Genomic DNA, 13,499 nt, shown 5'->3' with positions numbered 1-13,499 from the left:
CTTCTGCTCTGGACTAAGGCAGGAGTGACAATTGGGAGAACTTCCTACAATTGCGCAGCAGGAGGGTCACCAGGATTGGCATTTTTAGGGTAAGAAAAGCTCTTAAGGAAACAAATCCTGTGTACAAACGGTTTAATTTTGACAAAACAGTTAAAAGGCTGGGATGGCCCTTCTGTAGCCACTGGTGGCTTGAGAAAAGTGCTCTAGGGACACTGGCCACCTCTCTGCTCCTGTCTTCAGACCTCTGATCTGGAAATGGGCCCGACCCTGTCCTTTTCAGCCATGTGACTGGTGATACTCAGCATGTACCTCCCTGCTAATTGTCCCCCAGAGGGGCTCAGGTGTCCATCTTCACGAAGACTTTGGGCCGGGAAAAAATTCTGATGGCCTCCTCTACCTGCACCAGCTTCCGGTCCAGCTCAGCACGGTGGCTCTGAGCTCTCAGTGAGTCTGCCCCAGCAGGCAGCAGTACCAGCTCACGCAGCAGCTGGTTCTGGCCTACAGGGGGCCCAAGAACAGTGAGTGTTGGGCATGTGCCCAGTCCCCAGTGGGGTCCCCCTCCAACCTCCCCACTCAGGTACTCACTCTGAAGCAGCTTGCTCAGTGTTTCTAGCCGCTGGTTCTCAGGCATGCGCGTGTGGCCTGGAGGCACGGCTGGGTCCGGCTGGCTCTGCTCACGGGCCTCGGCCTCCCGCCGCCACAGGTCCCTGCGCTCCAACAAGCTGTGGGTGCACAGGCTCAGGGTTGATGACCCCAGGGCACAGATTGGTTCCCACCCTCCCCAGATGCCCCTTGCCCTGTGTGTCGGGCAGTGAGACCTACTAATGGGGCACGTGGCCCTTCTGCGTGGCATTGTAGTGCTCCTGGGCCTGCCGCTGCTGCTCTAGCACCTGTGCCAGGACCTGCAGCGAGCGGGAATGCCTCCGGGGGGCCCTCTTGGCAGCTTGGGCATTGTGACGAATGAAGTTCACCCCCAGGCCTGGCCCCTGCAGGATACAGCCAAGTGTGGGTGGTGGCAGAGAGCATTATGTGGTCTCTGAACCCCCCGACACACACTGGGAGCCCTGCGCAACCACCATCCACTCACCTTAGCTTCAGAACCTGGTGGGTTTGGCTGGGGACTGGGAACACGGGGTGGTGGGAGGCCAGGGCCACAGCGGGAGTGCGCCCGCAGGAAGTGGGCAGACTCTGTCCCAAAGGCAGGGCCAGGCTCCTGGAGGGCAGGGCACAGCAGAGAGAGCAAGCAGGCTGAGGTCTGGAGCTGAAACCTCAGGACTCTGGCTCTCTTGGCCCTTCTGACCTGCATCCATGTCCCTCGGGGCCTCTTCCCTCCTCAAGGGATACTTGTTCTCATAAACGTGCGGATATCAGATTTTTTTTTTTTTTTTTTTTTTTTTTGAGACGGAGTTTCACTCTTGTTACCCAGGCTGGAGTGCAATGGCGCGATCTCGGCTCACCGCAACCTCCGCCTCCTGAGTTCAGGCAATTCTCCTGCCTCAGCCTCCTGAGTAGCTGGGATTACAGGCACGCGCCACCATGCCCAGCTAATTTTTTGTATTTTTAGTAGAGACGGGGTTTCACCATGTTGACCAGGATGGTCTCGATCTCTTGACCTCGTGATCCACCCGCCTCGGCCTCCCAAAGTGCTGGGATTACAGGCTTGAGCCACCGCACCCGGCCGGATATCAGATTTGTAAGAAAAGAATAACCACCTCTCCTTCTGTCTTAGTACTGGGCAAGCCACCACTCTCTCCCCTCCTTCCTAGCCAAGCTTCCTGGCTCTAGTCCCCCAAAGTTCCTGATGGCTGGCCTCCAAGTCCTCAAATCCAGGCAGTCACTTCCTTGGTCTCGTTGTCCTCAACCTGATTGTCAATAACTCCTAGGTCTTACTCCTCAGATCCAGGCCTGAATTTCCATCTGCTTCCTGGACACAATCCCACCCCCTGGGAGCCCCACAGATGCTTCATCCCTGACACATTCGTGTGACCTTGCCCTTCCTCTCATTCTTACTCCTCCTGCTGAGTCCTTGGATGGAGGGATGGTGCTGCTCTCTACTCAAGACAGAGCCCCCACCCCACACCATACCTCTGCCCTTCCCACTGTCCTCAGAAATAAGGGCTGAAAGTGGCTAATGTGGCCCTTGATGTGGGTCCAGCTGACTTCTTGATCTAACCTCACGCCTTTCTTTCCTCACAGTGAACTGTACCTAGCATCTCCACTGCTATGTGTCCTGTGATCGGTGAGGTTTTATCTTTTGAGAATGTTTTCTGCTGTCCCCTTCCCTAATTGCTGCTTGCCCCTTAGGATCAGCCCCCCACCATCACCACTTTGAGAAGGCCCCCCTCAGCCCCGCCCTGCAGCAGAGTCAGGGTCTCTTAGTCCTCTGTTACCTCTGTGAGGTAACCTCCCCAGATCAGAATATAATTAATTGCCTGTTGGCCAACAAAATCAATAATACTTCTGGCTCCCTGAGGCAGGTACCTGCAGCTGTGCCTTGACCCGGGACTCCACCTTGTCGTACTTGGGCGAGCGCCACAGAGCTTTCAGGGGCCTAGGCTGGCCCTGCTCCTGGCTGTGCTGTCGTTCTCTGAAGCGCTTCTGAATCTCCCTGATCCGCCTCAGGTTCTCCTTCTCATGGTCTTTAGGGTCCTTCCCTAGAGAAAAGATGCTGCCAGGCTCTGCCCTACATATGGCCCACACAATCCAATTTCCACCAGTTCACACACATGCCTGTCCTCCGCCCTTTACAGAAAGAGCCCTCTGACCTCTCATCTACCTCATCACCGTGTTCCCTTCGTCACGTAGTATCTCGTGATGATTTTCTCATTGAGACAGGGTCTCACTCTGTCACCCAGGCTGGAGTACATGATCACAGCTCACTGCAGCCTCAACCTCCCTGGGTCAAGTGATCCTCCCACTTATAATCCCACTGGGATTAGAGACATACTCCACCATGCTGGGCTAATTTTTGATTTTTTGCAGAGATGGGGTTTCACCATGTTGGCCAGGCTGGTCTCCAACTCCTGGGCTCAAGTGATCCACCTGACTCGGCCTCCCAAAGTACTGGGATTACAGGCATGAGCCACTGCTCCCAGCTGATTTTCTCCATTATTACAGTGAAGTATACTATTATCTCATATATGACATTCATCTCTTGTTCTTTGTCTCTCACCTTGACTCGATGGCTCATGCTTGTCTTCAACCCTGTGTTCCAGCACCTATATGGCCTGACACACAAGTCTGACGGGTAATAAATGCATGAAGCAGAGCTAGGGCTTTGTGGGAACGACCTCATTCAGTTCCCCTCCGAGAAGATAGCACATTTCTCCCCCTTTTATGGTTGGGGAAACTGAGACTCAAGAGAGCAAAGCCTGGACCCAGGTCAGGAGGGAAAGAGCAGCTGCTTTGATGTCTTTCCACCCCAAACCGTCTCTATGCCCCTTCTTCCCTTCCGGGGACTTACTCTTGAGAGAGGCCCCAGGACCTAGAGAGATGCCCTCAAGTTGCAACAGCACGTCCCCGACGCCACGCCGGCCGCGCTCCAGGACCTCTCGGGCGCCGGGACCGATGCAGGGGCCACGGGGAGCTGTGGCGTCCAGGGCCCAGTACGAGGTTAGCAAGTCCAGCTTCAGCGCGTTTCCCTCTAGGCGCCCTTGAGCTGCGTGTGGGGCGGAGCCGAGCGGAATGCGGGGCTCAGAGGTGGAACCGAGGCCGACCCCCGAGCCTCTCGTCACCGCCGCGCCCCCGTACTCACCAGAGGCCGGCCGCCGGTAGTAGTCAGGGCAAAGCGTCGGGTCTGGGGGGATGGGCCCCGAGATACGGGAGGGGCCCTCGCACATGGCGCCGGCGCCGCCCTGCAAAGGGACCCCGAGGCCTGTCGGGCTGTGTACTTGCCTCCCTGGGCCCCCTTCCCAGCTCCAGGCCTCCTTCCTAGTCCGGGACCCTGACCCTGACCCGGACCCAAGAGGGCCGCCACTCCCGGGACCCTCCCAGTCCCCGCCACGACCTCGGCCCCGTTTGTCGCCTCCGCGACCTCTGCTACCAGCCCATTTCCCGGTCCCGCTCGCGCCCCACCCCCCGCGGCACTGGGGCAGTAGCTCACTAGAGCGGTTTTGCAGCCAGCTGCTGCCACTCGACGGGAGTAGTTGTTGCCGGGCAACCGTGGCTTCCGTTCCCGGGGTCAGGGCTCACTGACCCTGGCGCAAAGCCTCCTGGGGCTTGTAGTTTCGGTCGAGGGTGGCCGCCGGTCTCGCTTCCGTTTTGTCCTAGCTTGCTGGCCGGTCTCCGGGAGCTGCGCGGGGCCACCATCCAACCCCTCGGGGTCCGCCCCAGGCAATTGTCGAGGTGCACTGAGCCCGCGCAGCCATGGCCTCGGCAGGCGCGGAGAGGCTCCCGGGGTTCCAGGAGGCGACGGTCGTGGGGCAGGCACTGCTCCTGGAGGACCCTGGCCGCGCTCAGACCTCTGAGGTGACCATCAGGCTGTTTAGCATTCAAAGACGGGGCCGCAGAGCTCTGAGAGGCGGAACTCTGAGCGTCCCGACCCCCTAACTGCCGGGCTGGGCTCTCCAGGAGGAGAAAGGCACAGGCTGTTTCGGTGTCTAAAGTTAGGTGTTCAGTGACTGATTCCTATATCTTTTGCCCGGCCATGGTGACCGATGGTCTGTGTGTCACCTCTAGTGTCCAGTGACGGGAGACCAGTTCCTGGTGCCAGCCCATGAGGCCGGCGGGACCCAGGGTGAAGACCAGCCCCCAGCAGGAGCCGCTTCAGAGCCGGAGCTCCAGGAGGAAGGACCCAAGCTGGAGGAAGAGAGGCCCAAACCGGAGGCTGGTGCGCTAGAGGAGAGAGACCCCAGGCCCGTGGTCTCTGTAAGGCCCGGTCATGGTCCAAAGAGGAAGCCTGTCAAGTGAGGGGGCTCTCGGAGGGAAGGAGCTGCAGGCCCAGGGATGGGGCTCACACTCCAGTAGGATTCCATTTTTTTTTTTTTTTTTTTTTTTTTTGAGACGGAGTTTCGCTCTTGTTACCCAGGCTGGAGTGCAATGGCGCGATCTCGGCTCACCGCAACCTCCGCCTCCTGGGCTCAGGCAATTCTCCTGCCTCAGCCTCCTGAGTAGCTGGGATTACAGGCACACACCACCATGCCCAGCTAATTTTTTGTATTTTTAGTAGAGAAGGGGTTTCACCATGTTGACCAGGATGGTCTCGATCTCTTGACCTCGTGATCCACCCGCCTCGGCCTCCCAAAGTGCTGGGGTTACAGGCTTGAGCCACCGCGCCCGGCATTTTTTTTTTTTTTTTTAAAGATGGGGTGTCACCATGATGGCCAGGCTGGTCCTGAACTCCTGACCTCAGGTGATCCACCCACCTCGGCCTCCCAAAGTGTTAGGATTACAGGCGTGAGCCACCGCGCCCGGCCTTCAGTAGGATTCCTAAATCCTGCACTCCTGCAGGCGTGATTCTTGTGTCCACCACTACTACCCTTAATCCCCTCTCCTTCTGTTCCTGAAGACCTTCCCCCCACTACCCCTATGTAGGGAGTGGCAGGAGAGAGGGGGCTTCAGGGTTTGTAGGGCACCTGGCTCTAAGCCTCTCTTGGGCCTGGGGCCTCACTGACCAGGAACGGGGCAGGCATCGAGCCCTGGGGTGGTGGGCAGCCTGGGCAATTCCCTGGGCCGGGGCTGGAGCCTGGCTCCTCAAGTCTCTTGTCCCTGGCTCAGGTCCCTCAGCCTCCCGGGCCACGGTGCCCATCTGAGGGCTAAAGCTGAGCTGCTACCCAGGCTGCTGCTGCAGGAGGAGGAGCCAGAGGGCAGCCAGAGTGAGGTCTCACCATCTGCCAAACAGCACAAAAAAGCCAAGAAGCGCAAAAGCCTGGGGGCTCCTGTGTTCCACGCTGTGGCCAGCGCGGTGTCTGCACCCTTAGAGATGTTGGGGCTGGAGCGTGAGTGGCAGTCCCTGAGCTGTTCCTTCTCCCCCTGCCTGTGGGGCCGGACCTGGCACAACCTGGCACTCCAGCCTCCGCCCTGCCCCGGGTCTTTGCAGGAAAGGCCCAGCGCCTGCGGCCGCTGTACCAGTACATCAACTATTGCAACCCTGAGCTGAACCAGGTGGGGGAGGGGGACAGGGAGGCCGAGGCGGATGCAGAGGCAGAGCTGGCCCTGGTTCCTGAGAAGGCAGGTGTGGAGCAATTGCAAGCCTTGCTGCCCTTGGCAGGTAAGCTGGGCCCAGGCCTCGCTTTGCCCTGTCCCAGTCCGTTAGTGCCCCCCACCCATGCTTTGGCTCCCCTTGGAGAGGAGGCTGGAGAAGAGCCTGGGGGCCTACCCAGCTTGGGGGTGAGTGACCACCTCAAGATTGAGGTGGAGAAGTCAACCCAGGTGGACATCGACAAGATGCTGAGTGTCTGCACTTCTCCCCTTGTCCCCCCACTCTCTCCTCAGTACAAGTGACAGTCCCACCCCACTGGTGGCTCCCCTCCTTCCAAGCCTGAACTTGGCTTCAGGCTTCCTGTGGACCTAGGCCCTCTGGTGGAGGGGGCAAATTTGGTACCTGCCCTCACTTGGGATTTTGGGCTTGCTAAAATAAACATTTTTTCTTTTTTGAAGACTTTGTAATTCCCCAGATAGGCTGCCTGAACTGGGAAAGAGGATGGAGGACTCAACAGTGCAGGTTTTGCATCTGCATCACCCATGACCTTGACAATGACAGATTCCTTTGTGCCACTCCACGCCTCCCTGAATCAGGATGGGCTTGGGGCTGTGCGTTTAGGTGAATCTGAGGGTCAGGCAGCTAACTGGGTGATGAAGAGGGAAGTGAGAAGGAGGAACTTGGGGCAGATAAAAGAAAGGGTCTGTCAGGTCATGAGAAGCAGGTGTTTAGCCCTGCTCTCTGTCTTCCGAGGAAGGGCCTGCATTTGTCTCACCTTGAGGGGATCAAAACTTGGGATCCCCTAGGAAGTGGCAAAAGTTCATTTGCCTGTTGCAAGAATGACAGCTTTGGGATGTTTTCCACTCATTGCCAGACCATAGCTGGACCGAACCTTGTCCGTGGAGTAGCTCCTGGTCACAGGTGAAGGGGCATCAGTGATGTTGTCCTGGTAGGGTTGGGGTGGGAGGGCAGTAAATGCATCTGGGGTCCTGAGACCAAGCCACTGGATGACAGCTGTGTCCAACCATCAGGGATCTCTGGGAAGAGCCAGCTGGTGCTGGCCATTTTGGAAACTGCACATCCTGCTGCCTCCTGGGCCTCCTCTGTGTTCCTTAGACACTGCAAACAGACACAGGGAATTTCAAGTTCATGGATAATTTCCCCTCCCTCCAACTGCTTTTCCTCCTGTATCTCATCTGTGCAATTGTTTAAGCTAGAATCTTGGGTGTTACCCCAGAACCCATCCTGTTCTTTGTTCCCTGATTCCTACAAGCTAAGCAGACATTGAGGCCAGTGAGCATACCCTTTCAGGCTAAGAATCTCTCAACCCCCATAGTCAGCACTGTTGCCTGGGCCACTGTCATCTTCAGGTGACAGCCTCGCTGGTCTCCCTGTGTGTCTTCCCTTAGCCCACAGATCCATCCATTGGCCCTGCGACAAACACCTGAGCCCTTGATGGTGTCACTCCCCCTTGGGATCCTCCTCCTCTTGCCCCAGGCACCTTCGAACTCAGTGGCTTCCCATAATTCCCTGAGCAGTTTCACCTTTTCTTTGCTTCGCTCTGCATGTGGGGCTTCCTCTGCCTAAAATGCCTTGATTCTCACCTCTCCCCCTGGCTACTGCATACATACGCTTGGAAACTTGGGGCCCTGCTTCCGGGAGAGCCATGTTGCCCTGCATTGTAGCACCTACACACTACTATCGTGGGCTATAACTGTCTTCAGGACTAGACTGTGAACTCCCTCGGGGCACATGTCATTGCATCACATCCATCTAACCAGAGGGCCCCCTGAAAGACACCAATGTGAGGAGACTAAAGTGAGGAAGCTGCAGAGAGGGACAGGCCAGAATCTGAAAGGCTGAGGCCATCCCAAGTCACAGTCATGTCTAGGTTCCCTCGAGTACAGCCTGGCAAGGTCACTGGAGGGAGTGGGGTGGGCAGGCTCAGGTAGAAAAAGCAGGGGGTCTCCTTTCCTGACATCATCCCAGGCTGCTCCCTCCTTTGACAGGGTCACTTGGATGCTCACTGGCCCCATGGACCTTTTTTTTTTTTCTCTTTGAGACAGGGTCTCCCTCTGTTGCCCAGACTGGAGTGCAATGGCACAATCTCTATCTCCTGGACTCATGGGATCCTCCCACCTCGGCCTCCCAAGTAGCTGGGACTACAGGTGTGTGCCACCACACCCGGCTAATTTCTGAATTTTTTAGTAGAGGTGGGGTTTTGCCAGGTTGCCCAGACTGGTCTTGAACTCCCGGACTCAAGTGATTGGCCTAGCTTGGTCTCCCAAATGTCCCAAAGTGGACTTTTTTCTTTCTTTCTTTCTTTCTTTTTTTTTTTTGAGACGGAGTTTCGCTCTTGTTACCCAGGCTGGAGTGCAATGGCACAATCTCGGCTCACCGCAACCTCCGCCTCCTGGGCTCAGGCAATTCTCCTGCCTCAGCCTCCTAAGTAGCTGGGATTACAGGCACGCGTCACCACGCCCAGCTAGTTTTTTGTATTTTTAGTAGATACGGGGTTTCACCATGTTGACCAGGATGGTCTCGATCTCTCGACCTTGTGATCCACCCACCTCGGCCTCTCAAAGTGCTGGGATTACAGGCTTGAGCCACCTCGCCTGGCCCTTTCTTTCTCTTTTTAAATTTATTATTATTTTTTAAGATGGGGTTTCACCATGATGGCCAGGCTGGTCTTGGACTCCTGACCTCAGGTGATCCACCCACCTTGGCCTCCCAAAGTGCTAGGATTATAGTGCTAGGATTATAGTCTTACTCTGTTGTCCAGGTTGGAGTGCAGTGACACGATCAGCTCAGTGTAGACTCTTACTCCTGACCTCAAGCCATCCTCCCGCCTCAGCCTCTTAAGGTGTTGGGATTACAGGCATGAGCTATCGCACCCAGCCTGGGGCAAGACATTTATTTCTTTTCTGCTATAGACTTCCCTGGGTAGTGATTTGATCACCCTAGGTGATACTGTCCACGAGGACCGTGCAGATCGAATGTTGTGTATAGGAATGAGCACAGATTCTTCAGGGTTTATCAGAGCTTGAGGGTCCTTCAAGATAATTAAACTTTTTTTTTTTTTTTTTTTTTTTTTTTTTTTTTTTTTTAATTTAGACAAGATCTCACCGTCACTTAGGCTGGAGTGCAGTGGTGTGATCATGGCTCGCTGTGGCTTTGACCTCTTCGGTTCAGACACCCAAGTAGCTGGGACTATAGGTGTACACCATCATGTCTGGCTAACTAAAAAATAATTTTTTAAATTTGAGATAGAGTCTCACTCTGTTGCCCAGGCTGGAGTGCAATGGGGTGATCTTAGCTCACTGCAACCTCCGCCTCCCAGGTTCAAGCCATTCTCCTGTGTCAGCCTCCCAAGTAGCTGGAATTATAGGCATGCACCACCATGCCTGGCTAAGTTTTGTATTTTTAGTAGAGACGGGGTTTCACTATGTTGGCCAGGCTGGTCTCGAACTCCCGACCTTGTGATCTGCCCACCTCGGCCTCCCAAAATCCTGGGATTACAAATGTGAGCCACTGTGTCCAACCAAAAAAAATTTTTGTGGACGTAGGGTCTCTCTATTGTTGGTCAGGCTGGTCTCAAACTCTTGACCTCAAGTATTCTTCCTTCCTTGACCTCCCAAAGTGCTGGGATTACAGGCATGAGCCACCACACCCAGCCAAGACAATTGAGCTTAACCTCCTTGCTTTATGGTTGGGAAGGCAAAGGCCTGGAGAGAAGTGGCCTTGCATGAGACCACACCCGAGGATCTGGGAACCCCTGTATAAGTTTTGCAGGATCTGCACACCTGGGGACTCTCTGGCTAAGGCCTGACCCAAGAAGGCCTCCATATCTTTGTGTGGTTTCCAGGGCTAGAAGTGTGCGCAAGGCCAGCACTGATAAGGAAGGGCTGGTTGCGTCTTCTCACAGGTGAGGCAGGAAGTAGAAATCATGGGAGAACTAGTCTACAATTCCTGAGGCCCATTACCCAATGGACTTGTCTAAGCAGGGTGGGTGATAGGAGCTGCAGAAAGGATCAAGTCACTACTGCTCCTAGAAGCTAACTCTAAAAGGGAAATGCTACATGATTTAAGGAGATATGTGTAGCTGGGCATGGTGGTCTGTGTCTGTAGTCCCAGATATTTGGGAGGCTGAGGCGGGAGGATCACTTGAGCCCGGGAGTTCAAGACCAGCCTGGGCAACACTTTTCCCTGTCTCAAGAAGTAAAAATGACGGCTGGGCATGGTGCCTCATGCCTGTAATCCCAGCACTTTGGAAGGGTGAGGCAGGCACATCAGAAGGTCGGGAGTTTGAGATCAGCCTGACCAACATAGTGAAACCCTGTCTCTACTAAAAATACAAAAATTAGCCAGGTGTGGTGGCTTGCACCTGTAGTCCCAGCTACTCAGGAGGCTAAGGCAGGAGAATCGCTTCAATCCAGGCAGCGGAGACTGCAGTGAGGCAAGAGCATGCCATTACACTCCAGCCTGGGTGACAGAGTAAGACTCCATGTCAAAAAAAAAAAAAAAAGTAAAAATGATGCAGCCATAAAAAAGACCGAAATTGTCTCCTTTGCAGCAACATGGAAACAGCTGGAGACCATTATCCTAAGCAAATTAACACAGGAAAAGGAAAACAAATAGCACATGCTCTCACTTATAAGTGGGAGCTACACATCGGGTACACATGGAAAAAAAGATGGGACCCACAGACATCGGACTATGGGAGGGGGCAGGGAGGGGGTGGGGTGAGGGCTGAAAAACTGCTTATTGATTACTATGTTCACTACCTGGGCAATGAGACCAATTGTTCCCCAAACCTCAGCGTTAACGCAGTATACCCATGTAACACAACTGCACATGTACCCTCCTACCCTGAATGTAAAGTAAAAGTTGAAATTACATATTCAAAATAAGTGCCCAGCATGGTGGTTCATGCCTATAATCCTAGCATCTTGGGAGGCTGAGGGTGGTAAATAACTTATGCCGGAAGTTCAAGACCAGCCTGGACAATGCAGTGAAACCCCATCTCTACTAAAAATACAAAAAGTAGGCCAGGCGCAGTGGCTCATACCTGTAATCCCATCATTTTGGGAGGCCAAGGCGGGCAGATTGCCTGAGATCAGAAGTTCCAGACCAGTCTGGCCAACATAGTGAAACCCTGTCTCTACTAAAAATACAAAAAAATTAGCTGGGTGCGGTGGCATGCGCCTGTAATCTCAGCTACTTGGGAGGCTGAGGCAGGGGAATTGCTTGAACCAGGGAGGTGGAGGTTGCAGTGAGCTGAGACTGCGCCACTGCACTCCAGCCTGGGCAACAGAGTGAGACTCCATCTAAAAAAACAAACCAAAACCAAAACAAAAATCAGCCAGGTATGGTGGTGGATGCCTGTAGTCTCAGCTACTTGGGAGGCTGAGGCAGGAGAATCACTTGAACCTGGAAGGTGGAGGTGGCTGTGAGCCAAGGTGATGCCACTGCATTCCAGCCTAGGTAACAGAGACTCTGCCTAGAAATAAGTGAATGAATGAATGAATGAGACATGCAACCTCAGTGCAACTGAGGACCAAGGCTGTGGGACCACAGGTTGGGGGGTGGCTACTTTGCTGAAGGCAGAAGTGGTGACCAGGCAGCCCTCTAGCTGACTCCTGAGGGAGAGAGGTGGTGCTTTCCAGGCAGAGGACATGCCAGGGAGGAAGCCCTGCTAGTATGGAAGCTGCCAGGCTGCAGGAGGGCTGCTCAGTGTGACTGAAGTGGAGGGCGTGGCCATATGGAAACCAGGCTGGGCAAGTCTGGGGATGAGGAGGTGGGGTGTGGACAGGGAAGGATCTTGGCGTGATGTTCCAGAGAGGCTGCTTGGACTGCAGGGTGAAGGGCAGAACAGGAAAGGAAGTAGCTGCCACTGTCTGGGTGAGAACAGGCTTGGATTTGGCTGGAGGTTGAAGAGTAAGTGACAGGTATTGTAGAATAATTCTAAAAAAAAAAAAAAAAAAAAAAGGGTCGGGTGTGGTGGCTCATGCCTGTAATCCAAACACTTTGGAGGCCAAGGTGGGCGGATCACCTGAGGTTGGGAGTTCAAGACCAGCCTGACCAACATGGTGAAACCCTGTCTTCAGAAAAAAAAAAAAAGTTCTCTTCTGGTTGCTGTATCTGACAAGCAAAGCTAACTGCATTTTTATTGGCCTGGAAAAACTTAATTTTAACCTGAGGAAGAGCTGGTAACATCCTGAGATTTGGAAACAGGTCCTGGGAGGTGCTACTGCCTTCTTCCAGGAGAGGGCGCTGCTGGACAAGTCTGGAACCAATTGTGGGTTCAGTCACCCATGGAGACCAGAAACCTGTGGGCTCCCTTGGCCATAGGTATCTGGGCACATCTTTCTCATCTCCAGTGTGGGACTGACCAGCTCTGATGCCCAGGAGATACTCGATGATAAATATGTCTGAGGGAAGGGGCCATGCACCCCTCTGGCAATGGATCTAGGCTCTGGGAATCCCCTCAGAGGAACAGGGTTCTCATTAAAGTAGCTCTACACTAAGCCCACTGCACTCCGCCCCAGCACATTCTGGGAACCAGAGTGCCATTCTGGGTTGGCCCTTTCTTATGTAGTAGCATCTAAGTTGGGCTTGTGCTTTCTTGGCCAATTCCATTTTGGAGTGACCTCAACATCCTGGCCACACATGGGAGGACTGAGCGGAGCTAACTGTCCCAAGGAAAAGGGGGCAGCCTCCCCTTAAACTATCGCTGTCTTGCCTGGTGGTACGTGCTGTCTGCACTTCACCTCCTAGTTCAGGCCAGGCCGAGGTTCCCCCACAGGGAAGGGAAATGCCTGGCCCTCGGGTCTGAAGACTTCCTAAGTGCTGGGAGGAGGTGTGGTTCAAGATCAAACTCTGTGGTTAGATACTCCTGACCAGGCTCCCGGCTCCACCATGTACAACCTACAGGAGGCAAGTAGCTTTGCCCTCCATGCCTCCGTCTTATGATCAGAATGATGGGAATATTTACTATAGTACTGTCAGAGTGGTTTGGAGATTAAATAATAACGTATTTGCTCTGAGGGTCAGCATGTAGTAGGCACGCTCCAACCCTGCCCCTTGTTATTACATATCACACGGACGTCTGAATCTAGGACATGACAGGAAAACAGGCCTGGCGACTTCTAGAAGGGGTGCCAAGAGGAAGAGGAAGCCCTCCCTGGGCTTTTCTGGCCAGGAACCCAGGGCAGGGAAGAGGGCGGAAAGTTAGAGAAGGGAACAGAACTTGGTCCAGGCTGAATGTTCCTGGCAGGCTGCTCAAAGCAGTAAAGGGGAGGGCATGTCCTCTCTCAACACCACCCCTTGGCCTATGGTGGAGATGGATAGAAGGCTAATC

At 54.4% G+C, this 13,499-nt stretch overlaps 2 protein-coding genes across 5 annotated transcripts; one reads left to right on the top strand and one right to left on the bottom strand.

Annotated features, from left to right (window-relative positions):
• Positions 1-117: 117 nt before the first annotated feature.
• Positions 118-4,207, bottom strand: ENKD1 (enkurin domain containing 1). 2 transcript variants are annotated; one of them, XM_010346791.3, is made up of 8 exons: positions 4,103-4,207; positions 3,755-3,854; positions 3,464-3,658; positions 2,482-2,654; positions 1,088-1,213; positions 823-986; positions 586-722; positions 118-498 (listed from the first exon to the last, which is right to left on the bottom strand). In XM_010346791.3, the coding sequence occupies exons 2-8, from the start codon at positions 3,837-3,839 to the stop codon at positions 338-340; spliced, it is 1,041 nt and encodes a 346-aa protein (XP_010345093.1). In that variant the 5' UTR covers positions 3,840-3,854; positions 4,103-4,207; the 3' UTR covers positions 118-337. The 2 variants fall into 2 exon arrangements, with proteins under 2 accessions (XP_010345093.1, XP_010345094.1); XM_010346792.2 differs by lacking the exon at positions 4,103-4,207 and adding an exon at positions 4,007-4,096.
• Positions 4,208-4,365: 158 nt separating this feature from the next.
• C1H16orf86 (chromosome 1 C16orf86 homolog) lies at positions 4,366-6,596 on the top strand. Of its 3 annotated transcripts, XM_010346790.3 has the most exons (5): positions 4,366-4,467; positions 4,678-4,904; positions 5,716-5,936; positions 6,011-6,208; positions 6,433-6,596. In XM_010346790.3, exons 1-5 carry the CDS (start codon positions 4,366-4,368, stop codon positions 6,480-6,482), a joined length of 798 nt encoding a protein of 265 aa, XP_010345092.1. In that variant the 3' UTR covers positions 6,483-6,596. The 3 variants fall into 3 exon arrangements, with proteins under 3 accessions (XP_010345092.1, XP_003936359.1, XP_010345091.1); XM_003936310.4 differs by having other exon boundaries at positions 6,038-6,596; XM_010346789.3 differs by having other exon boundaries at positions 6,011-6,596.
• The last annotated feature ends 6,903 nt before the right edge of the window (positions 6,597-13,499 follow it).

Source organism: Saimiri boliviensis, chromosome 1, assembly GCF_048565385.1.
Source record: "Saimiri boliviensis isolate mSaiBol1 chromosome 1, mSaiBol1.pri, whole genome shotgun sequence".
Taxonomy (NCBI): domain Eukaryota; kingdom Metazoa; phylum Chordata; class Mammalia; order Primates; family Cebidae; genus Saimiri; species Saimiri boliviensis.
The sequence above is the reverse complement of the archived record's forward strand: the minus strand, read 5'-3'. Positions and strand labels throughout refer to the sequence as shown.